The sequence below is a fragment of the Leucoraja erinacea genome, chromosome 19, assembly GCF_028641065.1.
Source record: "Leucoraja erinacea ecotype New England chromosome 19, Leri_hhj_1, whole genome shotgun sequence".
Lineage (NCBI taxonomy): Eukaryota > Metazoa > Chordata > Chondrichthyes > Rajiformes > Rajidae > Leucoraja > Leucoraja erinaceus.
Genome location: NC_073395.1, coordinates 33,841,296 through 33,865,375, shown reverse-complemented (window position 1 = coordinate 33,865,375; position 24,080 = coordinate 33,841,296). Strand labels below are relative to the sequence as shown.

At 42.6% G+C, this 24,080-nt stretch overlaps 1 protein-coding gene across 4 annotated transcripts in view; it reads left to right on the top strand.

Annotated features, from left to right (window-relative positions):
- Window positions 1-21,546, top strand: part of LOC129706472 (small integral membrane protein 29-like) — a 112,767-nt gene extending 91,221 nt beyond the window's left edge. For all 4 annotated transcript variants that reach the window (XM_055650797.1, XM_055650798.1, XM_055650796.1 and 1 more), the window contains 3 exons: window positions 6,166-6,268; window positions 14,363-14,453; window positions 20,563-21,546. In XM_055650797.1, coding sequence (XP_055506772.1) covers window positions 6,166-6,268; window positions 14,363-14,453; window positions 20,563-20,585 — 217 coding nt within the window. In that variant the 3' untranslated portion in view covers window positions 20,586-21,546. The remainder of the gene's footprint in view (window positions 1-6,165; window positions 6,269-14,362; window positions 14,454-20,562) is intronic.
- Window positions 21,547-24,080: the final 2,534 nt, after the last annotated feature.

Below are 24,080 nucleotides of genomic sequence, written 5' to 3'. Positions count from 1 at the left end.
GTTGATCAGAGCCTAGCTCTACTATGGAATGTAATTAGGAATGTAATTTAGCCTAACCTTATTTATAGCTAATCCAATTTAAAGAATAAATATTGCATTCAAGTGCAAGTTAAAAGACTTGCTACAGTATGCACCAGATTGCACAATTTCAAGCTGAAAAATTTCAAGCTCCATACCATGGGAAGGATGCCCCGAAATGTCACCCATTCCTTCTCTCCAGAGATACTGCCCCTCTCACTGAGTTACTCCAGCATTTTGTATCTAATAGATTTCTCATTATATCAGTACAGAAGCTAACCCATTAGCTTTTTCTAGATTCCCTCGAATTAAGAAACTGCCTTTCACTATCTATCCTGTCAATCCCTTCCAAAATGTTGCATATTCCAGAGATAATTTCTCATTCATAAAAAGTCTTAAAGAATAACCATTAACTCATGAATTAATCTAATACATTTACAATCTGTTGCATTGTCAAGAATTATTTGCTTTTGTATCTAAATGCAATATCTTCTTTCTTAGGTGCTTGCATTAAATGCATGATTATTTGCTGCATTTCTTGTGGCACCACACTGACATTTGCCTTTACAATGTCACTATTTAGTTACTTTTTGACACTTTTCTACCAAAGATAATCTCTATGTGCTGTACAATAACTGGTCACTTAAATTACCATATTATTATAATGAACATGACACTTTCAAAGCTTTGTAACTGTACCTGTTGACTGTTGACAGACCAATTTCCCTCTGGGATAAATGTTTTCAAATAAATACACAGGACAAGATGTTAAAAGTCCAAAGTGCCAAATGTCAATTTACTCCCGATGGTGATGGGAGCCTTCTGCACTCACCTATGCTCCTCCGATGTTGAGAAAGGCTACGCAGACACGTCGTTGAGGTTATCAAGTTGACACCTACTTTCACCGACGTTTCGCTGATTGAACCCACGACGTCCCCAGTAGGCTCAGCGGTGCATTCTGGTGTCCCAGACCCCCCCCCCCCCCCCCCCCCCCCCCCCCCCCCCCCCCCCCCCCCCCCCCCCCTCTGCATCTGTCTAGTCGGTTATTTGGGAGACCAAATGGGGTCTTTCCTCTTCAGCCAGAGCCACTAAACGTATCGCCTTTGTGTCAAATCCATTTGCTGACCCTCATCCTGGCACACTTGCCCAACCAGCTTTGTGCTTTCAGTAGCTTTGGATATGTTTGTATCATTTAATCTAAGATATTAAAATCATTTAACATAAATTCTCTGTTCATGCAAATAGATTTTTGAGTGAGCCTTTAACGTGGCACCTTGTCAATTGCCTTTCTAATAAGTATATAAATGTCAATCTAATAAATTCCTCGTCATTTATCTTTCTGGTTACATCCTCACACTAATACATTTATCAAACATGATTTGTAAAGCCACATTGATTTTGCTTAATTATTTTATTATTTTCCAAATCACAGTTTCCCCTCGCTTACTGATGAATTCCAACGTTTTGCAAACAACTGACATCTAATGTTCCTGTTATTCTTTATAATTGTTTTCCTGAATCAATCTTAAATCATCCAGATTATATTATATTCCTGTGATACTAATTACTGTTCTTTAAATTCCTCATGTCATTAATTCCTTGGTTTTGCACTATTTTTGCTTTGTTCATGTTTTTTTCTGCAATGAAGACAGAAACAAAATTTTAATGGAACAGACATTTTAATATTTGTTCCAAGTAATTACTTTGCTTTTGCCACTAAAAGAACCATATTTATTTTTTGCAATTATCTTCCAGAAATCGGAGGTGCAAAGGGTCTTGGGAATGCTGGTGCAGGGTGCCCAAAAGGTTAATCTGCAAGTTGAATCGGTAGTAAAGAAAGTAAACTCAATGCTAGCATTTATTTCAAAAGAGCTTGTATACAAAAACAGGGATGTAATGTTGAGACTCTATAAGGCGCTAGTCAGGCTGCATTTGGAATATTGTGAGCAATTTTGGGCACCATATCTGAGGAAGAATGTGCTGGCTCTTGAGAGGGTCCAGAGGAGGTTTACAAAATTGATCCCAGGAATTAGAAGGTTAACCTATGACTAGCATTTGTTGGCGCTGGGCCTGTACTTGCTGAAGTTTAGAGAAGTCAATGTTCTCCTGGCACTTTCCCTTGCAACCGCAAGAAATGCTACACTTGTCGCTTTACCTCCCCCCTTGACTCCATTCAAGGACCCAAGCAGTCTTTCCAGGTGCGGCAGAGGTTCACCTGCACCTCCTCCAACCTCATCTATTGCATCCGTTGCTCTAGATGTCAGCTGCTCTACATCGGTTAGACCAAGCGTAGGCTTGGCGATCGCTTCGCCCAACACCTCCGCTCGGTTCGCATTAACCTACCTGATCTCCTGGTGACTCAGCACTTCAACTCCCTCTCCCATTTCAAATCCGACCTTTCTGTCCTGGGCCTCCTCCATGGCCAGAGAGAGGACCACCGTAAATTGGAGGAGCAGCACCTCATATTTCGCTTGGGCAGTTTGCACCCCAGCGGTATGAACATTGACTTCTATAATTTCAGGTAGTCCCTGTTTTCTCCCCCCCACTTCTCAGTCCCTCTCCCTCAGCCCACTGTTCCCTTCTGCCTCTCCCCCTTTCCATTCAAGGACCCAAGCAGTCTTTCCAGGTGCGGCCCACCCCCCCCCCCCCCCCCCACCTCTAGATCACTCTCTACATCAGTCTGAAGAAGGGTCTCGACCCGAAATGTTGCCTATTTCCTTCGCTCCATAGATGCTGCTGCACCCGCTGAGTTTCTCGAGCATTTTTGTCTACCTTCGATTTTCCACCATCTGCAGTTCCTTCTTAAATACTTAAACCCATTGATATTTTCTCGAGTTGGCTGCTATCCAGCACACTTCCTCCCCATCTCCCAGTTTTCAGTTATTAATATTAAAAGGTGACAAAGTTCTAAACTAAATTTAGAATTTTAGTAATATTGCTCTTTACATGACACTTATCTTTTGAGGGTCACAATTCCGTTCAGTTGCCATCTGGCATACAATTTCATTGCGGAAAAATATGCAGGAAATGGCCAACACTTTTCTCAGGAAGCCTACATTTATTTTTAGTTAACACATGTTATGTTACCTTTGTATATTACAATTCTTTGGCACTTTATATTCTTGCTTGGATGTGTTGAGTGTGAACTTTTCACCACTATCAACTGCGTTTAGTAGACATTCATTTTTTGAACAGACTTCCCCTGAACTTGACATCTTCTTCATTTTCGAAATTGCTTCATAGCATCTTCATTAATGTAGTAATTTTAAACAGAGAAGAACATTCCCACAACATTTGTGGTGGTGCAATGAAATCTGAGTGAGAGTGAATTGTTGCCCAAATTAATGAGAACATTTCCGACTCCTCACCCACAGCTCAACTTTACTCTTTCCTCATATCAACTGAGAAGTCTTCTGCTGACAGGTATCATTGATAGTGCAGTAACATCTCAGTATTGTAGTATTCGAATCTACCTTGATTTTGTACCGGAATGGAGTTGAACTTCAGGCTTGGAGGCAACAGTGCAGGTGAACCAAGCTGACATGTCTAGGTTTATAAATACATTGCAAATGATCAGAATCATGCAGACCAAAGTTAACTCAATCTGTTCAGCCAAACACAAAACGCAAAGGTTGGGATGCTTGTGGCTCGAAAAGCTCCTGGGCGGTCACGGTGGCGCAGCGGTAGAGTTGCTTGCTGCCTTACCGCAAATGCAACGCCGGAGACCCGGGTTCAATCCCGACTATGGGCGCTGTCTGTACGGAGTTTGTATGTTCTCCCCGTGACCAGCGTGGGTTTTCTCCGAGATCTTCGGTTTCCTCCCACACTCCAAAGACGTACAGGTATGTAGGTTAATTGGCTTGGTAAATGTAAAAATTGTTCCTAGTGGGTGTAGGATAGTGTTAATGTGCGGCGATTGCTGGTCGGCACGGACCTGGTGGGCCAAAAGGCCTTGCTCCACGCTGTATCTCTAAACTAAACTAATTAAACTAAACTTAAAGAAAAGCAAAACAAGGGGATTTTTTCTATCTCTGACGTCCAAAGCTTTCTTCAGGATGATACTTGTGGGTGTGAGATAAGATCTTTTCAGCTCATGGTCAACCAAGATCTTGTTGAGGGGCAGAGATAGCACAAGGAGCCATGTGGACTATTCCTATTTCTTAGGTTGTTTTTGTGAATAAACAACCTATTGACATCAACCAATTTGACACACGTGAAAACACACGTGTTACCAGTGTTGTCATAGTCGAGTAGGCTAGGGGGAGGTGGGAAAAGGAGTAAGTTGGAAAAAAGAAATGAAAGGAAAGTATAATTGCAGTAAGAAACACGAGTGGTATATATACAAAAACAATGGAAAGCATCTTAAAATAGAGCAAAGAGGGGTCTGGTAACTAGAGTTAAAGATTATGCCTGGGATCAATAACGTTTTCATTTCGGCCTTCCATAAAGATGTGGTCTAATAATTATGAGTTATAGTCTCACTTCCTGTCCAACACAAGTGTATTGTTAATGGTTTAGTGAAAATATTGCAGTGATGTCCAGATTAGACAGACAAGGAAATGGGGAAGAATTTAGAATTCAGAAGTTTTATGTAAAAAGTGCAGACATAAGTTATTAATATTATGGGTTAGCATACATTTTATATTTTTAGACACCAAACATTCTTTGTTCTTACATGAAAGGAGCTGAGCCTATTTTGAGCTGCTTTCAGATCTTGATTGATTCCAACAAATCTGCTGGTAATAGTATTTCCTCCTACTTTGCCTGTATCAAAGCATGCGAGAGAATAAAATATGAAAGGACTTTTGTGCAAACTTGTCCAAATTATCAAAAATAATGTGCCCATCCATGAATCATGCTAAATTTGCAAACTAGCATTATGAGTTTGATAAACTACTAAAAAATCTACCTGTTCAAATACCTAGTACATAGGAAATCATGTTTATTGGGAATGTAATTGAATATTAAGCTAAGCTGCAAAATGAGAAATAAAAAGCACATTTTATCCGATCTCACTTATTAGGAAACTGATCTCTTTACAGCTTTAATATGTACACATTTAAAAACTGTGATGAATGTGACATATGAGAAGACATATTTGTTATGAGACATTTTAGCATATGTAAAATGTTTCTTAATTATATGCCTGAGAAAATAAGCATATTGTTTTGCAGATTAATGCAGCGACGTGATTATTTCTGCTTTACGATTGCATGGATTGACGGTAATATGATATAACTGCACACTATATCACAAGTCAGCTCATTTAAATGTTGTGGTTTGAAAGTAAGGAGAAAAAAAGATCTAGTTAATGGGGTATCAAGAGAGATTGATTTTTAGAGGGCTGTTATTTTACAAGTACAGTCCTGCATGTGAAGAGATGGAAGAAATAGTAACCTCAGCATCCTGTGATCCTATTCCAATCTTTTTGGCCACAATGCGGCCCATCGCTTTCAAGTGGTTTCCTGATGGAGTGGATCTAATTGTCAGAAGAATTGGGAAACTGTTCAACTTGCATCACCTCCACCCCAGAATGAAGACCACTTTAACCTCACGCATCAAGCATCATGACATAGATGGTGTTTGTGTACGTTTGTGTATACCTGACACCAGGCTACCGAAGTAGTCACTCCAAGCTTTGTAATGATAAGAACTTACCAGGTTAATAGAGGAAGCAAATTAATGATATATTCAAAGCCCATTTGGAATACATATAACTTGCTACTGACTCGAGGGGATCAAAACCACAGAGAATGGTTACTCTGCACATCGCATATGTTCTTCAACAGACATCTATCACAAGATCCTAATAAAATGTCCAAATAACTAACTTTTTTGCTGTTTGATAAATATGTTTCACGTATGAACTGTCGGAAAACGTACGGGTTAAAAGCTATTGCTAATCCATCATTTGAATGTGCACAGAAGCCAAGTTTTTGACTACTTTAATAAGGTGTGTCCTAGTCAAATGTAACATGAAAGAATTAATGGCCCAAGGTCCAGCAGACTTGCTCAGAATTTCTTAACTGAGGGGGTTACAATAATGGTAGGTTGTATATTTATTAAATGTTTTCTTTAGTAAGTATTTCTTGCTTCAATAGTTAAAAGATTAATCCATCCTAAAAAGCCTTTATTTTTTCTTCAAAGGTTAGAAAACCTACGCAACAAGTTGGTGCCAATTTACTCGTACGACCCTAGTGAGGATCGTAATAATGTGGAAGAAGAAATAGAGAATAATGGAGAAATAAAAGTAAGTATATCCATTGAGAATTTATATTGTACTTGATGGAATGTATTACAAGTGAAGGATGTATTACAAGTGAAGGATGTCCACATTGTTTAAAAACTCCTTCACCTGAAAAGCCAGCGAGGAAAGCACTTCAGGTATAAAGTTTTACAAAACAGAAAATTAATTGCAGTTTCTCAAATTAGTTGATCAGAACTATAATTGCAATTATACAGTCAGACACATTTCCCAGAAAGTGGAAATGTTAGCCAAAGTTCTAGCTTCTGCTAACTTTCCAGTAGTACCTTGTGCATGTTCAAACTTTGGAGAAAGATAGATTGGGTTTAGCTTTGATGTCACCCAAGAACACGCAGCTTGTTAGCATTTGCAGTTTTAGCTCTTGCCCTAGGTTTATTCCAGTCGAGAGGTTCTCATCCTGGAGTTCACAGTCAGCATAGAGGGCATCAAAGATTGCAGGGGTTTGGAAGGCTTTAATAATATTAAAGTTAAATTCATTAGAAAGTTCACAGAATCATAAAACTAAATTAATGTTAGTGCAGTCCCCAGGCATCTTTGAGATAGTTTCAGTATTTTAAAAGGAGCAACCATAATGACAGGAGACATTCATGGTGGGGGCTCGAGTTCTCTCAGATGTGAGCAAGTGGAGTTTCCTTCATAAAAATAGTTTGGCACCAGATGGCAGTACATGGAGCTATCTGAGAAAGAGTTGATATCCTCAGAAGAAAAATAAATGCAGAGAAGATTGACAAAAAGAAAGACATCAGTGTGCACATGGAACATTACAGTAATTCGGTCCACCGTACTTCCTTACTAAATGACGATAGAACATAAAACATGAAAAAGCACAGCATGCAAACAGGCTCTTTGGCCCACCATGCCTGCACCAACAGTGATGCTATATAACTAATCCCATCTGCCTGCAAATGATCCTTATCCCTCTATTTCCTGCCTGTTCGCGTGTCTGTCCAAATGCTTCTTAAATGTTGTCATCGCACCTGCTTCTGTCACCTTCCCTGTCACCATGTTTCTCTGTGGGTAAAAAAAACTGGCCTCACACATCTCCTTTAAACATCCCCCTTCTCACCTTAAATCCATGCCTTCTGGTAAATGACATTTCCACCCTTTGGGGAAATCAACTGAATATCTACCTGTCTATGCCTCATAATTTAAAAATATCCAGGTGCTCTCCGAGTTACGAATAAGTTGACTTAAGAACATGTAACTTTACGCAAATTTGCTCAGACATATTTAAAGCAAGTAATTATAATAATAAAGTATTTCATGGTATTCATTCATGACAGGATACAGTGTATGCGTTATTTGTTTAATTATGGGTAGTGCAAGGGTGATTATTAAATCAAGTGAAAGAATTATGGTAAGTGTATGCAGAGCATTACAATATGGTTGGCTATAAAAATGGATGTCCCTGATTTACAGAGAAAGCGGCTTTTCAACAGTTTTTAGAAATAGATCCCATATGTAACCAGGGAACTGTCTGCACGTTTATCAGGTCACCCCTCAATCTCTGATGCACCACAATCCAAGTTTGTCAAAGCTCTCCTTTTTGCTAATACACTCAAATCTAGGCAATATCCTGGTGATCCTCTTCTGCACGCTCCCTAAAGCCTCCACATAATTACTGTAATAGGGTGACCAACACTGCACATGACATGCCAACTTTATACGCAATCTCCTGACCAATGAAGGCTGTAGCCTTTTTTCCCCACTATAACCACTCGTATTGCCACCTTCCAGGAACAATGGGATTGCATCCCAAATCCTTCTGTCCATCAGTGCTCCTAAAGTGCCTGTCCCACTTTCACGAGTAAAAAGTTGCAATTTCTTTCATCTCGACCATTTTTTCACTCGTGGACATTTTTTTATTGGGCTGGAAAAAACGTCCCGACTAACCCGATGCCCTGAGTACCTATGGCTCGCATAACGAGCTGCTATGGTATATCTACGGAATCCTACGACTTCCTATGGACTCGTTACAAACATTCTGCGAGTTTGAATCGGGAAAACTCGGGAGAATTGGTGAATTACCTCGTGAAAGTGGGACAGGCCCTTAAGGGTGCTGCCATTTACTGTATACTTCCTGACCTCCCAAAAATGCATCACCTCAAACCTGTGCGGATTAAACTCCATCCGCCATTTCTCCACCCAGAATTCCAACTGATCTATATTCTGCTTATCTTTTGACATTCCTCATTCTCCACAGATCTAACTATTCTCATGTGATCTGCAGACTTTCTAATTTGACCACACACATTTTCATCCAAATCATTAATATATTACAAACGGCAGTCCCAGCAAAGATCCTTGCTGAACACCCCTGCTCACAGCCCTCCAGTCAAAAAAAAATGTTTTCAACTGCAAGTAAAACCTGTCCCTAAAAATGTGTAAGAAGGAACTGCAGATGCTGGTTTAAACCGAAGAGAGACACTCCAGTTTTTTGTGTCTATCTTCTGTCCCTGAAAATGTTCTACCAAGATTTCCCTAATACTGATGTAAGGTTCGTCAGTCTACAATTTGCCGGGTATCACCGTTGCCTTTTTTAAACAAAGGATCAACCATGGCTATTCTCCAGTCTTCTGGCACCATGCCCATTGCTGAAAGAGATTTTCAACCTCTCACTTCTGAGGTCTGTGGTTCCCACCTGCTTTAAGAGGGCATCAATAATACTGGTGCCCAAGAAGAGCAAAGGGCCTGTCCCACTTGGGTGTTATTTGCGTGTCATTACGCAACATAATTTACGCGTCACGACGCATGACGCAACATCATTTACACGTCACGCATGCATGGCGTGCATTACGCGTGTATGGCGCGTGGTGAGACGTGGTGGCGTAGGCAGTGACGCAGTGTCGCCATAGGATTTTGGGATACACAAAATCTACGTGCGCCACCTGCGTGACACGCAAATGACGCCCAAGTGGGACAGGCCCTTTATGTGACGCGCCACAATGACTATCGACCACTGGCACTAACGTCTGTGGTGCTTTGAGAGGTTGGTTATGGTGCAAATCAACTCCTACCTCAACAACAACCTCGATCAACTACAGTTCGCATACTGCCACACCAGGTCAACGGAGGATGCCATTTCACTGGCTCTCCACTCCGCTCTGGGCCACTTGGACAATAAAAACACCTACGTCAGGCTGTTGTTTATAGACTGCAGCTCGGCGTTTAATACCATCATCCCTTCCAAGCTGTTTATCAAGCTCACGAAAATGGGCCTCTGCGCATCCCTCTGCAATTGAATCCTCGACTTCCTCATCCACAGACCACAGTCTGTTAAAATTGGAGGAACCTCTTCACCCTCAGTAATTATTAGTATAGGAGCACCTCAAGGCTGCGTGCTCAGCCCCCTGCTTTACTCACTCTATAATGACTGCGTAGCCGGTCATAATGCAAACTCTATCATCAAGTTCGCCAACGACACCACTGTTGTTGCACGAATCACAGATGGGAACGTGTCAGAGTATAGAAGTGAGATCGACCGACTGACCAAATGGTGCCAGCACAACAATCTGGCTCTCAACATCAGTAAGACCCAGGAACTGATTGTGGACTTTGGTTGGGATTGGATGTGTACCCATAATCCTGTTTATATCAATGGGACGATGGTGGAGAGGATCAATAACTTCAAATTCCTGGGCGTGCATATATCAGAAGATCTTTCCTGGACTCAGCACGCCGATGTAATTGTAAAGAAGGTACATCAGTGACTACTTCCTGAGAAGATTACTGAGATTCAGCATGTCGAAGAGGATTCTCCTAAACCTCTACAAGTGCACGGTAGAGAGCATTCTGACTGGTTGCATCGTGGCCTGGCTCGGCAACTTGAACGTCCAGGAGCAAAAAAGACCACAAAAAGTTGTGACCACTGCCCAGTCCATCACCGGCTTTGACCTCCCCACCGTCGAAGGGATCTATCGTAGTCGCTGCCTCAAAAAGGGCAGCCAAAATCATCAAGGACCCACACCATCCTGGCCACAAACTCATCTCACCACTGCCATCAGGAAGAAGGTACAGGAGCCTGAAGACTGTAACGTCCAGGTTCAGGAACAGCTTCTTCCCTACAGCCATCAGGCTATTAAACACAACAACGAATAAGCTCTGAATTGCAAAAGACTATTATTATTTGTTATTTGCACTATATTTGTTATTTATTGAACTTTTTCTTTTTTCTCATTATTTACTATGTTTACATATTCACATATTCTGTTGTGCTGCAGCAAGTGAGAATTTCATTGTCCCGTCGGGACATATGGCAATAAAACACTCTTGACTTGACTCTTGACTCTCTTGACAAAGATCTCTGTCAAAGCTCCAGCAAGCTCATTCCTTGCTTCCCTCCACATACTGGGACAACATCCATCAGGCCCTGGGGACTTATCCACCTTAATGTGGCGATCAAGACATCAAACACCGCCTCCTTAATATTCCCATGCATTGTCTAATTGAGATTCATTGAGTCCTGGAGCACAGGAAGAGGCTATTTCGCTTATTTAGATTTGATTTAAATTTGATTTAGATTTAGATTAGATTTAGATCTAGATTTAGATTTGATTATTCTCTCCCTATCATAAACGAAATCAACTATCTAGAACCCAGTCACTACAAGTGGGTTCCAAGTATGAAATTAAAAGACTTTGTTGTTTTGTTGAGAAAATGTTTAGTCATATTAAGAAACTTACCCACTTCTTTTAAAACCGGGATATTTATTTTAATGAAGGCATGAATTTGAATTCGGTATAAAAAGGTTTGACTCTGCTCAGCATTTACGATCTAATATGAAATTACTTGATGTGGCGTGGGTCTGGCAGGACTCAGGAGGAAGGACAAAAAAAAAACCAGGAGGAGAAATATCATAAGCAAGCGCTCCTTAGCAATTCAAAACATTTAGCTTATTAATCTATTTAGTTCCCTCAGTTTACCCATTTTAAATGTTGATAATTGTCAATTTAAATATTAATATTGTCTGTAAACTTTGTCTCTGATTTCATTTGTTCAAGCCCCAGAAGACACACGTTTGGCCAGCTCTAATTTGCTCCCAGTCATTAGCCACTCTTCTGTTTGCCAACAATATTTTCCACAAAGTGTCCTTGATAGTGACTCAGTGGAGTTGATGGGGACATTGATTGCTCCTCTTCCGACCCCCAGACTCTCATTTTTATGAAAGGCTTACCCAGATATTTGGGTTAATTTATGTTTTCATTTAATAATGTAAAAAGCATTTGAAACGTCATAGACCCAAAACATGAACTCTTTCTCTCTGTAAAGTTGCTGCGTGAGACATACGTTATTTAACCAGCATTTTGTTTATCATTTTCACTTCCATTATGTAATCTGTACTATTTAAATGGAATAATGAATAGTTGAGCAAATTGCAATTGAGTCTCTTTGATGTTTTGTTCAGCCTTGGCCTTCTTTTCAATGGAGTATATTTTTCCTGATCAGGGAAACACACAGGAATCTGTCCCAGGGCTTCTGTTAATATATTCTTCATTGTCCACTTCCTGCATCTTCTTCAGATCCACTCGAGGGGTCATGACTTACTTCCATTCCGTTTCTCTGGAGTGGTTGTTGAGCCTAACGTGGGAACTCTGCCATAGATGAAGCATTAGTGGTTGTTGTGGAGAGACACTAATACTGCCCTGGGCTTTGTAGAAACCACAAATGTGGTGCCTCTTCAGTTTTTAGATGGTCAGAGTCTATAAAGTATAGGAATGTGGCGATGACTAGTGTCCTATTGCCCAGTTGCTCCCGGTGTGATCAATGGACCATTAAATTAGTCCCAGGTTTTTAGATCCTGTTCTTTAATCATTATTTCCTCAGTTGGGCAAGATGTGTGGTGGCAGACTGGAGGCGGAGGTGAATTGCATCATCCATGTCTGCTTTCTACAAGCGATGGCTCTTGTGATATGGAAAATAATCCACATTTTCCAGGGATCTTTATTGTGAACAAATGGCTTTGTGCAGCATGATCAAGTGCTGGAGAGCCTTTGTTTCACAGATGTTTAGTGTAAGTCTCATTTTTTGTTGAATGAGTCGATGATGACTTGGAATTTAACCACTAGATGTGCACAAATGCAAGTATTATCTCTGTAACTGAAGTTGGGCACTGGTGTGAAGGCAGCAATGGTTAAATTGTTTCCATTCATCCTGGAAATATCTTCATCTTATTTTACAACCTGGAGGGAAGTTCTGTGGGCCAACTGAGAAGAGGAAGACGGAGGGAAAGAGTTCACATTTCGGGGGGCATGTTAGAATGTTAGAGCAAAAATAAATGTAATGCGAGGTGGCACAATAACACAGTTGGTAGAGCTGCTGTCTCAGCGTTGGTGGCCTGGGTTTGATCCTGACCTTGGGTGCTATTTGTGTGGAGTTTGCACGTACTCCCACTTACCGCATAGGTTTCCTTCGGGCACTCCCGTTTCCCCCTATCTTCCAAAGGCATGCCAGTTTGTAGGTTAATTGGCCTCTGCAAATTGCCCCTGGTGTGATCAGTGGTCAGCATGGACTCTGTGGACCGACGGACCCGTTTACATGCAGTATGTATCAATCGACTAAAATATGTGGGAGAAAAGGAGAGAATACTGGCAGGGAAGTTACTGGCAGGGAAATAAAACAAAAAAAAACAAACTGGAAATGCTCCCGATCTGAAATTGTTGAAATCAGTGTTGAGTTCAGAAGTCTGTAAAAGTCCTTGTTTAGAAGACGAAGAATCTGTTCATTACATTTAAATAAGAGACTTTTGGAACTGTGGGAGGCTGAGAACAGAATGGGAGGGGCAAGGTAGGGGGGGCAAGTTCTACATCGCTTCTGTTTGCACTGGGAGCTGCCAAGAAAAGCCAAATGGGAATTAGTTAAAAGTGGAAGGTGGTGAGGATAAGGGGAATACTTCCCTGGGGCTAGGCTATAGTGTGCACTTTGTAGTATCCCCTCCTTGAAAAATGATTCTGGGAGAGAATAGTGGAGTTTAAAACGATATTAAGAGTTTACTGCCATTAAACACATTTCAGAGCAATATGTTTATTTCTTTAGACTTAAGAAATACAGCACAGAAACAGGACCTTTGGCCGACCAAGTCTCCGTCAACCAGCGATCTCCGTACAGCGATCTCCGTACACTAACGCTATCGTACACACTTGGGATAATTTCTACATTTTTTACCAAAGCCAATTTATGTACAAACCTGTACATCTTTGGAGTGTGGGAGGAAACCGGAGAACCTCGAGAAAACTCATGCGGTCACAGGAAGAACGTACAAACTCCATACAGACAGCACCTACAGTCAAGATTGAACCCGGGTCACTGGCGCAGTGAGGCAGCAACTCCACTGCATCGCCACTGTACAACCCCAATCCTTGAAACGATACGATACGATAAAACGTTATTTATCCGTGGAGGGATATTGGACTGCCGACACTCACAACTTGAAATTAAAAGTGAAAACAAAAGAAAAAAGACAAGCGAGTGTTGTCTGGCTGCCGTGTGCACAGCGCTTTCACCAGAACAAACAAACACAGACATATCCGCTGGGCAGAGGATTCTAAACTAGCGAGTCCCCCCCCCCCCCTCCCCCACGCCGGGTCCTCCGTTGTCCCCCCATGCTGGCTCCCCATTATTTTCCCCTCCCCCTCATGCTCATTGAGGCGAGGCCCCACTGCCACCAATGCTCCCCCTACCGCCGAGGCACCCGTTGTCGCCGCCGAGCTCCCATCGCCGCCACTGCTGAGGCTCCTTCGGCCCAGACAAGCCTCGCCGCCCAGCTTCACCGTAATCCCCTGGGAGGCCTGCGGGGCGAGTCGGGCCTGACGGGGCACGTTCCGGTCCTCGGTCGTCGACATGCAAGGTGTCCTTTAAAACCGCCCCCACATTTCCATATCCGGACGGGCATTTGCGTGAAATGCAATAAATCCATTGAAACATTTATGATTTTTCTTCACTAATGCCATTCATGTTTTGATCACATTTCAAACAAATCTTTGTGATAATTTTTCTATTAGTTGATTCATATTACAGTAAAATTAAAGCTTGTCAAACTTCGCAGCGAACAGTATTGAGTTTTAAATTTCTATTTTATTTTAGGATAATAACGAACTTTCGGCTGAGAAAGCAACGAGACAGAATGAGAACTGTGACTCCAGTTCTGATACAGATATCGGCAATCAAGAAACAGGTGAATCAGAGCAATCAAATTTTAAACTGTAATTCATGTATAAAAAAAATGTGTTGCGTAGGTCTCAAAACGAAAGAGAGGAGTCAAGTATTTCGAGAGGCACCTTTACTTGTGTTCCTCCCGGTTGTAGGGAAGTCCACACGAGAGAAAATGGCACCCAAACCCCTGCCTTTAAACCCTCTGCTTAAGGACCGCCTCCGGACTGAACCACTCCCGTGCCGAGGGGTTCGACAGTTAGGATGGCCCGACCCTTGGGAGCCGCCACAGGACCCCCCCCCCCCCCCAGAACCCGAGGCACGAAACGCACCGGCGGGCGCACAACCTGGCCGGCCCGCGTGCGGAAGTCAGCCGATCGTGGGGCTGGAGGGACAGGTCGAGGGATAGTTCGAGGGACCGGCGGGAGGACAGGTGGAGTGACAGGCAGAGGGGGCCGTGAAGGGGGGGGCGCCCTTCGAGGCCGAGGTTGGGCAACCAACCAATGTCCAGGTGTGCCGGCTTCAACCGGTCAATCGACACGGCCTCTGGCCGGCCCCCCATGTCCAGCACAAAGGTCGTCTGTCCGTGTTCCAGCACCCGGTACGGGCCCTCGTACGGCCACTGGAGTGGCGTCCGGTGGGGCATCACGGCGCAGGAAAACGTACGGGCAGTCCCGGAGGGCTGATGGCACATGCGGGCGAAATGTCCCATGGCGGGATGTCGGGACGGGTGCGAGCCTGCCAACTCGCTCACGAAGGCGCTTTAAGGTGGATGAGGGCGTTCCCTGCTGCCCCGGCGCCGACGGAACGAACTCCCCGGGCACCGTGAGTGGCGACCCGTACACGAGCTCCGCTGATGATGAGGCCAAGTCCTCTTTAGGAGCAGTCCGAATGCCCAGCATGACCCACGGCAACTCGTCCATCCAGTCTGGGCCGGAGAGTCGCGCCTTCAGCGCTGTCTTGAGCTGCCGGTGGAACCTCTCCGCCAGACCGTTAGCTTGCGGGTGATAAGCGGTGGTGTTGTGCAGCCACACCCCAAGCAAGCGAGCCACGGCCGACCACAGCTCGGAGGTGAACTGTGGCCCCCGGTCCGAGGAGATGCGAGCCGGCACTCCGAAGCGAGCAATCCAGTGCGTGGCCAACGCACGAGCGCACGTAACTGTTGAAGTGTCGGCCAGCGGAATGGTCCCCGGCCACCGCGTGAAGCGGTCCACCATCGTGAGGACTGGATGATGCCCTGGGACGGCGGAAGAGGCCCCACAATGTCTACGTGGAGATGGTCAAATCGCCCGTGAGGTAGACCAAACTCCTGGAGAGGCGCACGGACATGGCGCTGGATCTTTGCCATCTGGCACGGAATGCAGGTGCGAGCCCAGTGGCCAACCTGCTTGCGCAGACCGTGCCACATGAAACGAGCGGCCACTAGTGCCGTTGTCGCCCGGATTGATGGGTGAGACAGTCCGTGGATCACCTCGAAAACCCTCCGGCGGCAGGGACGATGGGGCGCGGCTGACCGGACGATACATTGCACAGGATCGTCGCTCCTCCAGGACTGAGTGGGACATCCTCGAGGCGGAGGCCGGAGATGGCAGTCCGGTAGGCGGGCATCTCTCCGTCCGTGAGCTGTGCCTCCACCAGGGCAGAATAGTCAATTCCGGGCGCCACCTCGAAAACGGCGTCGATAGTGGGGCGGGACAATGCGTCAGCCACCCGGTTCTCTTTCCCCTCGACGTAGCGGATGGATGTGGTATACTACGAAATGTGTGCCAATTGCCGCTGCTGTCGTGCGGACCAGGGGTCGGAAAACTTCGCCAGGGCGAAAGTGAGTGGCTTGTGGTCCCTGCAGGCGGTGAACGGGCGGCCCTCCAGGAAGTAGTGGAAGTGGCGCACTGCCAGGTACAAAGCCAGGAGCTCGCGATCGAAGCGCTGTATTTGGTCTGCGCGTGGTTGAGGTGCGGGCTGAAAAAGGCCAGGGGCCGCCAAACTACGTCCGTCAGTTGCTCCAGCACGGCACCAACCGCCGACTCCAAGGCCTCCACCGTGGGAGCAGTCGGGGCATCTTCCCGCGGGTGCACCAGCAGTACGGCCCCAGCAAGCAATGGCCTCCCGTGCCGAGGGATTCGACAGTTAGGATGGTCCGACCCTTGAGAGCCGCCACAATACAATCATATTCTACTTGTTTAATATACTAAATCTTGAGGCAGGAAATATCAACCTGCCCTCCTCGTTGCAATATAACTATGACATCAATGGTCTCTTGAAAATGTGGAATATTGACTGGGTATGCAAAAGGATCTAGAAAGTACTAGCCCCATGGCTTCACAATTAATCAGGAACGTTTGTAGAACTTGATGCAAAAGCTGCCATGACTGCTTTTAAATGACACATAGCTCCAGATTTATTGATGGAGTTGCATAAAGTTGGGAAAGAGTGGAAACAAGGAGGCAAATCATAATTGAGAGAGTAGATGAAAGAGGAAAATGAAAGGCAAGAACTGCAGCTGGATGCGAGGTTGGACAGGAAAGATTGGGAAGGTAAAGGGAGGAAAAGTTAGAAGGGAATGCTTGAGAGATGATTAACTGACAAGACAAGGGGTGTATTGGGAGATGAAGTGAAAGGAGTAAATGGGAAGGTTAGGAAGTAGTTTGGGAGATGAATTGATGCAGCTTGGTGAGGAAAACAAAAAGTTGGGATGAAGAAGTGGCTATGAATGAGACAAAGTGGATGGAATAATTTGGGCCAAAGAGTATGGAAAGTAAGAAGAAGCAGTTGTCCTAATGCCCTGCTTAGTGGGGTATATGGGTAGGCAAATGCTTGGTTGAGGCTAAATTTAATAAAGTAGGGAAAAGACTGGTGAAGATTTGTAGAATCTAGTTGGCATGGGCAATGCTTACAACAAAGCTGCATACTTGGAATGTTTGGTGTAAGTAGCTAAACTGTTAGAATTTAAAAGATTGAGGGGGGATCTTATAGAAACGTACAACATTCTTAAGGGGTTGGACAGGCTAGATGCAGGAAGATTGTTCCCGATGTTGGGGAAGTCCAGCACAAGGGGTCACAGTTTAAGGATAAGGGGGAAATCTTTTAGGACCGAGACGAGGAAAACATTTTTCACACAGAGAGTGGTGAATCTCTGGAATTCTCTGCTACAGAAGGTAGTTGAGGCCAGTTCATTGGCTATATTTAAGAGGGAGTTAGATGTGGCCCTTGTGGCTAAAGGGATCAGAGGGTATGGAGAGAAGGCAGGTACAGGATACTGAGTTGGATGATCAGCCATGATCATATTGAATGGCGGTGCAGGCTCGAAGGGCCGAATGGCCTACTCCTGGCACCTATGTTTCTATGTTGGGTCCTGGATTGGAAATATTGAAGAATGTGGAACAAAATGCAATGTAAAGAAACATAATCTAAAAAGAGGCTAATATGGATGTCAAAGAACTAAATCATGGTGGAAATCCAATCACTTTCTTTAAGCTGCTGTTGTGGTAGAACATTGTGCTAAGTGTGGAGAAGCATGAATGGGAATTTGCAATGACGGATGGACCAAACATATCCACAGGAGTGGGACTGCTGATAGTAATCAAAATAAATAGATATGAAATTTAAAAAAAAACAAATAAAAACAAGACCATGGAATGAGAGGTATCCCTGCTTAAGTTTTAAATCTCAGGAGAAAGGAACTTAAATGACAAATCCAGAACGTCATTCTACGCATTTGGTTTGAGGAGAATATGTTCAGGGACTCGGGGATGTCATAATTGTGATCATCTTTAAAATAAATCTAACTGTAGCATCTTCAAAACAGTCTGTCTGTTCCCTGCTGCAATTAATGTCACCAGACTGCATCCTTCACAACTACCTCTTCCAAGTGACTGAAGAGCTACTCCCTGAATCAGTGTGGATTTCACCCATCTAAAGGGCATTAGATATAATCATCACATGTGATAACTCCAGGGTAAATGCAGGGAGCAGCATGACCCACTATATCAATTTTTTTTTAGCCACTCTAAAATAATTTGATTCTTTCAGAATTTAACTGGCAAGGATTGTTTGGGAAAAGTATGAAGTTAAAAAAAAATTATAGGGCATTGCATTGAATTTAATATTGTTAGTGGGAATTAGGTTTAATGCAACTTCCAGATTGAAATGGAGTGGGTCCATGAATCTGCAATGTTAGTGGTACAGTGTGGGGAGTGACATATGCCCTCAACAAAATATATAATGGGGGTTGACAGGTAACAAAGGGGAGGATATTTCTTCTAGCTAAGGAGTGTAGAGTTAACAGTGACAGTATGAAGACGAGTGGCTGGCCATTTAGGTCTGAAATTGGAAGGCATTTCGTTACTCACAGTGATGAGATTTTGGGATTAAGCATGACAGAGGGCTGGAGAGACTCAGACGTGAATTGCTTTGAAAACAGAGATCAAATCAAGAGATGTGGGGAGAAAGCAGGAAAATAATGTTTTGAGGCATTAAACATTTTTAAATGGCAGAGAAGCTTCATGGAGCCAAATGATTCACTCTTCTTGTTTTTTAATGTTCTTGTGGTCTTACCATGAGATTTAAAGTGGTTTCATTCAATATTTTTGTTACTGCATTGGACGACATAACTAAGGAAAAAAAAACGATATCGTGACCTACATTGGTGCCAAATCACAAAGTAGCAAGTGTTAGGAATGTCATTAAAAGTTTAAATAATAAATAAAACGGATTAAGAGTTTCCTTTTACATTTTTATTGATTAACAGTAATAAATACCAATTTAGAAATAATTTGGCATTTTCTCATGTGACAAATATATTGTCAAATCCTGTATATCCTGATGTACGGAAGTTTTGAAGAATATCGTTATTTTATCTAAATGAAGCGAGATACAAGGATACAATTTATTTGTTGTCATTTGAACCTCATTGAGGAACCAATTAACTATGGGCTCATTGAGGTTCAAACAAAAATTGGTTTCTGCCATCATACACACAAGTAGAAGAACCAAGACACAACACAATTTACACAAACACCCATCAGATCAATGAGAAAGTAGAACAAGACTGATTATATTATAATATAGAAACCACTCATTGGCGTGTTCTTGTGCTTGTCATTAAAGGCTCTTATGGTGCCTAAACAGCAGTTATGTTTTACTTGTATAAGTTCTTTCCTTTTGCAATATGCCATCCATTTTTATTAAAAATGTTAAACTTTTCATGTGACTCTATATTCATTCAGTGAGTGGCTGAGTCATACTTTCAATACTCTGTATTGTGATCTTTAAATTAACTATGGGCACTAGGAATGCCGTCATTGCCTTCCACTATTGCACTAGATACCTCGATACCTGCAGCTCCCCGATTAGCTTTTAGCCACACCTGCTTCCTTATGAAAATGTTTTTTTTCTGGATCTTGGGTGACATCAGAATTGGACTCTGCTATGATGACACTATGGCCAACTATTTTGCCACCACACATCGTTGGTTACACATGAACAGTAAAGGGCCTGTCCCACGAGCATGCGACTGCATGCGGCAAGCGCGACCAAACCGGACGCGGGGGCCGCGCAGAGGTTGAGTGATCCCCGTACAGGGCCTGTCCCACCAGCATGCGACTGCAGGCAGCGAGCGCGACCAAACCGGAAGTGGGGGCCATGCGGAGGTCGAGTGATCCCGTACGAGTTGACGTGAAGTTCGAGCGAAGTCCGTGGGAAGTTCACGCTAGGCGTACGCCGTCAAGACGCTACGTACGGTGTCAAGACGATGCGTACGGCGTCGAGGCGGTGCGTACGGCCTCAATGCGGTTGCGGGCCGGCAGGCCGTTGCCGCACGGAATTTTTGGACAGTGTCAGTTTTTCGGAGCCCCGCGCGTTGTCGGGACCAGCTCCGCACAACTCCATACGGCTCCGGCGATCGGAGTGGGACCAGCACCGTGAGACCGTACGGCTCAAGCGACCATGTTAGGTCGCGCTTGCTGCATGCAGTCGCATGCTCATGGGACAGGCCCTTAACCACTTTGTCGCACAGGAGGTTGATTAGCAACTTTGAAACTGTCGGTTAATGTGAATAATGATGCCGCATGAAAAACAACAAGCAACTGTGTGGATATATGCAAAATTATATATTTCTAATATATTACATTCCACAGGTGCACTGAACGAAACAGATTGAGAATGGACAGTGATACACAGATATATGAAGTCACCCCATGGTAGAATTGGACCGCTGAAAGAAGAATTATTTTTACAACTATTTTTGAACTAATTTTCTGATCGTGGCACTGTTTATGTTGCAAAGCTGGATCTTTCAACAATATATTTGTAAATTGACTAGAAATGGAATGAAGCAAAGAAGGTTAATTGTGTTTGTTTTTTTGGTGAATTTATCTTTCAATATGTGTGCATTCTTATTACTTCAGGAAGAACTTTGACAGCTTGGTGAAAGTTATTTAGGTGGAGTGGAGTGTCCATGGATATATCATGAAGCCTTTTGAGTACCTTAAATGAATATTTGTGCATGAATATACACATATCTGAAACTGGTAATGTTTTGGTATTGTAATTAATGATGAATTCATCAATCCTTTTCTGTAAAAGGACAAACAGAATATGATTTGTTTTTAGTTAGGGCCACAATGCAAAATTATGGTTTGGATATTTATTAAGGTATGAATTAATTTCAAGTCCTTTGCTCCCTTCATTGAATTGCACACATTGCAAATTTCAAAATAACGTGACAAAAATGTCTTGCTGCATACTCCTCTACTGGGGTGCACAATGATATTTATTCTACTCCACTTTCAATGTGAGGATTTGATCGTGTATTTGTAATGTCACTAAATGTGCCTTTGTGGAGAGAAGAGACATTGCATGCCACAAGGACATCCTTATTGTATGGAAATAAAAATATTCAAAGGTCACATACGCGTGGTGTATACAGAAACTGTATCTTATTGAATCATGTTAACATGTTTTCTTGAGCACTGAGGAAACACATTAAATGTAAGGTGATAGTGTGGGTGGGTTTGGTCATTCTTGGTGGCTATTATTGGTTAACACATTAATTGTTCAGGTTGGATCACTTATTACCACATCAAATGTAATTGAAATCAATAAAGATGTTTCAGACAAGTCGCCATGTGTGGTTTTATGCTAATAATCGCAATAACTGAATGGAAATTGATATTTTGGGACCATTTCTACTGATACTAAACTATAGAAAGAAGCACTCAGCTGTATGTCCGACCTCTGTAACAAGCTGTTTGAGCACAGCCTAGGATGACAATACAACATTCCAGTTGTGCTCACAGACTAAAAGAGGAAGATGTCATCTAGAGCTAAGCAGTGGTGTCTTCTGATAAATAAGTGTTTGTCTAGTAAATAAGATTTCAACATGTGTATATTTCCAGTCATTTATTTACCCTATATTCATCGTGTGGCCTCTTTGATGAGGTAGTGAAGGGTATCCATTGATCACAGAGCAATCAATTGAATCAAAGAAATTCAACCTGATGCTAGTCTGTGCATGATGTATGTGACCAGAGATGTCAAGTGAATTTTAAGACTTGGAAGTTGACCTTTATAGAAGGAACCATAAATACTAAAAGGCATGACTCCCGAGAGAGGTTTTCCTTTCAAATGTGAAGAGGAGAAAATAAAGTGCTGTTGGGTAAGAGATCGCGGAGAGGGAGAATATCACTTTGTTGTCAGCTTGTGCATTAGTGCACATTGTTTCAAATGGTCCACCTCTCTATTTTCAATCATTCATTTCAAGATATGAACAATCCAGCTACTAATTCTGAATGTCAAGGTACAGGTTGTCGCTGGGTAATGAATGGGTTCCGTGTGCACAGGCATTAATAAGTCGATTTTGTCCGTAATACATAACGTGCACAAAAATCATTTGATATAGTAACTCTACCTACATAATATTGCAATGAATAGCATTAAAACACATAAGACTGATAGGAAAGAACAATGACTCAAAGTGGGAAGGGGGGGGGAAACTAGTTCTGCCATTCATAGGAATAAAACGTATGTACGCAAACCACACTTTTGAATGTAACAATATCATGGGATGTTGTTTATATGGAGGAGTGTCCATTAGTCAAGTATTTGTAACCTGAGATGCCCTTTATGCACAAAGATCTTGTCGTTTGGTCACCAGCTTTATTAGTTTATTTTTATCATTTTTGTTTTAGTGTAATATCACATACTGCAGAAGCAGGATATTCAGCTCAACAGGCAGGCCCAGCTATGTTTTATCCTCTCTGTGTGTCTTTTTCAACACTGCTTAACATAACGAAGGAGCATATTCTCACATTCCTTTATCCAGCAGATACTTCTCTACATAAATGTACTTAAGTGTACTTATGTTATACGTCTAAAAAAACTACAAATACTGAGTCTTATATTTGCAACTTTGCATTTTTATTTGAATCATAAGGTGATTCTTATGAATTGTTTATTGGTAAATGTATTTCATTTACAGCCTACTATATTGATCTACGTTACTGGTGGAAGTATTTCTATGTGTGTGTTACCAAACACCTGCAGTATCTCTGTCAGAACATCTCTCTCTGGTTGTTCTTTTCTAGAGAAATGACAAATGAAGCGCTGTTCATTTTTATTAAAAGTTGAGCCTCTTTGTTCCTATTTATTCAAGCCATAATTTACATTCATGAGGATCACAATAGTTAGTTTAAAAACAAGAGTTATGGGATTCTCCCATTTAAACAGCTGGTTCACACTTGACTACTGTCAGCTCAGGGCATGAACTAACAGCTGGACAATCTTATCACTGCACTCATAAAAAGAGACCATTGTTTAAAATGTGTCTCTGCATAAACCTCTGCAGTTAGAAAAAATAAAGCGTGATTTTAAAATGTGTGATTAAGTAACGATAATGTAGTCAAACAAATAATCCCCCAAGTATACGTGCAAGTTATTCTTTCATATGGTGTTTATACTGAATTCTTTAATTTCTTGATATTTTTATTTGAAATTAGCGTGATTTTACCAAAACGACATTGTTCTTTTTTCTGGTTGCTTTATAATGGGATTGATACATGGGGTGGCACAGCGGCATGCCAGTAGAGTTGCTGCCTTACAGCGCTAGAGACCCACGTTTGATCCTGACTATGGCTGCTGTCTGCATGCAGTTTGTACATTTTTCCTGTGACTGTATGGGTTTTCTCCGGGTGCTCTGGTTTTCTCCCACACTCCAAAGACGTCCAGGTTTGTAGGTTAATTGGCTTTGGTAAAATTATCGATTGCCCCTAGTGTATAGGACAATTCTAGTGTACGGGGTGATCGCTGGTAAGCACAGACAAAGTGGGCCAAAGGGCCTGTTCCTGAGCTGTATCTCTAAAGTCTAAAGTAAAGTCTAAAATATATAACCTGGTGGTGTCAGAGACCAAAATAATTGGGCATGATCGCACCAACATAATTCAATCCCCAGTTTAAAGACTACATTCCATCATTATCATTATAGTTAAGCAGGAACTTGCAACCATTAAGTAACTCAAGAAATAGAAGTGCTTGGATTGCAGGAGTTTCCCAATAGCATTGTGATGCAAAATTGAGTCTCTGTACTGCTGGGACAAATTGTAACAAATTACTTGCTCAATTAAACTCTTTAAAGTGTCGATCCTGGAATTTATAACAG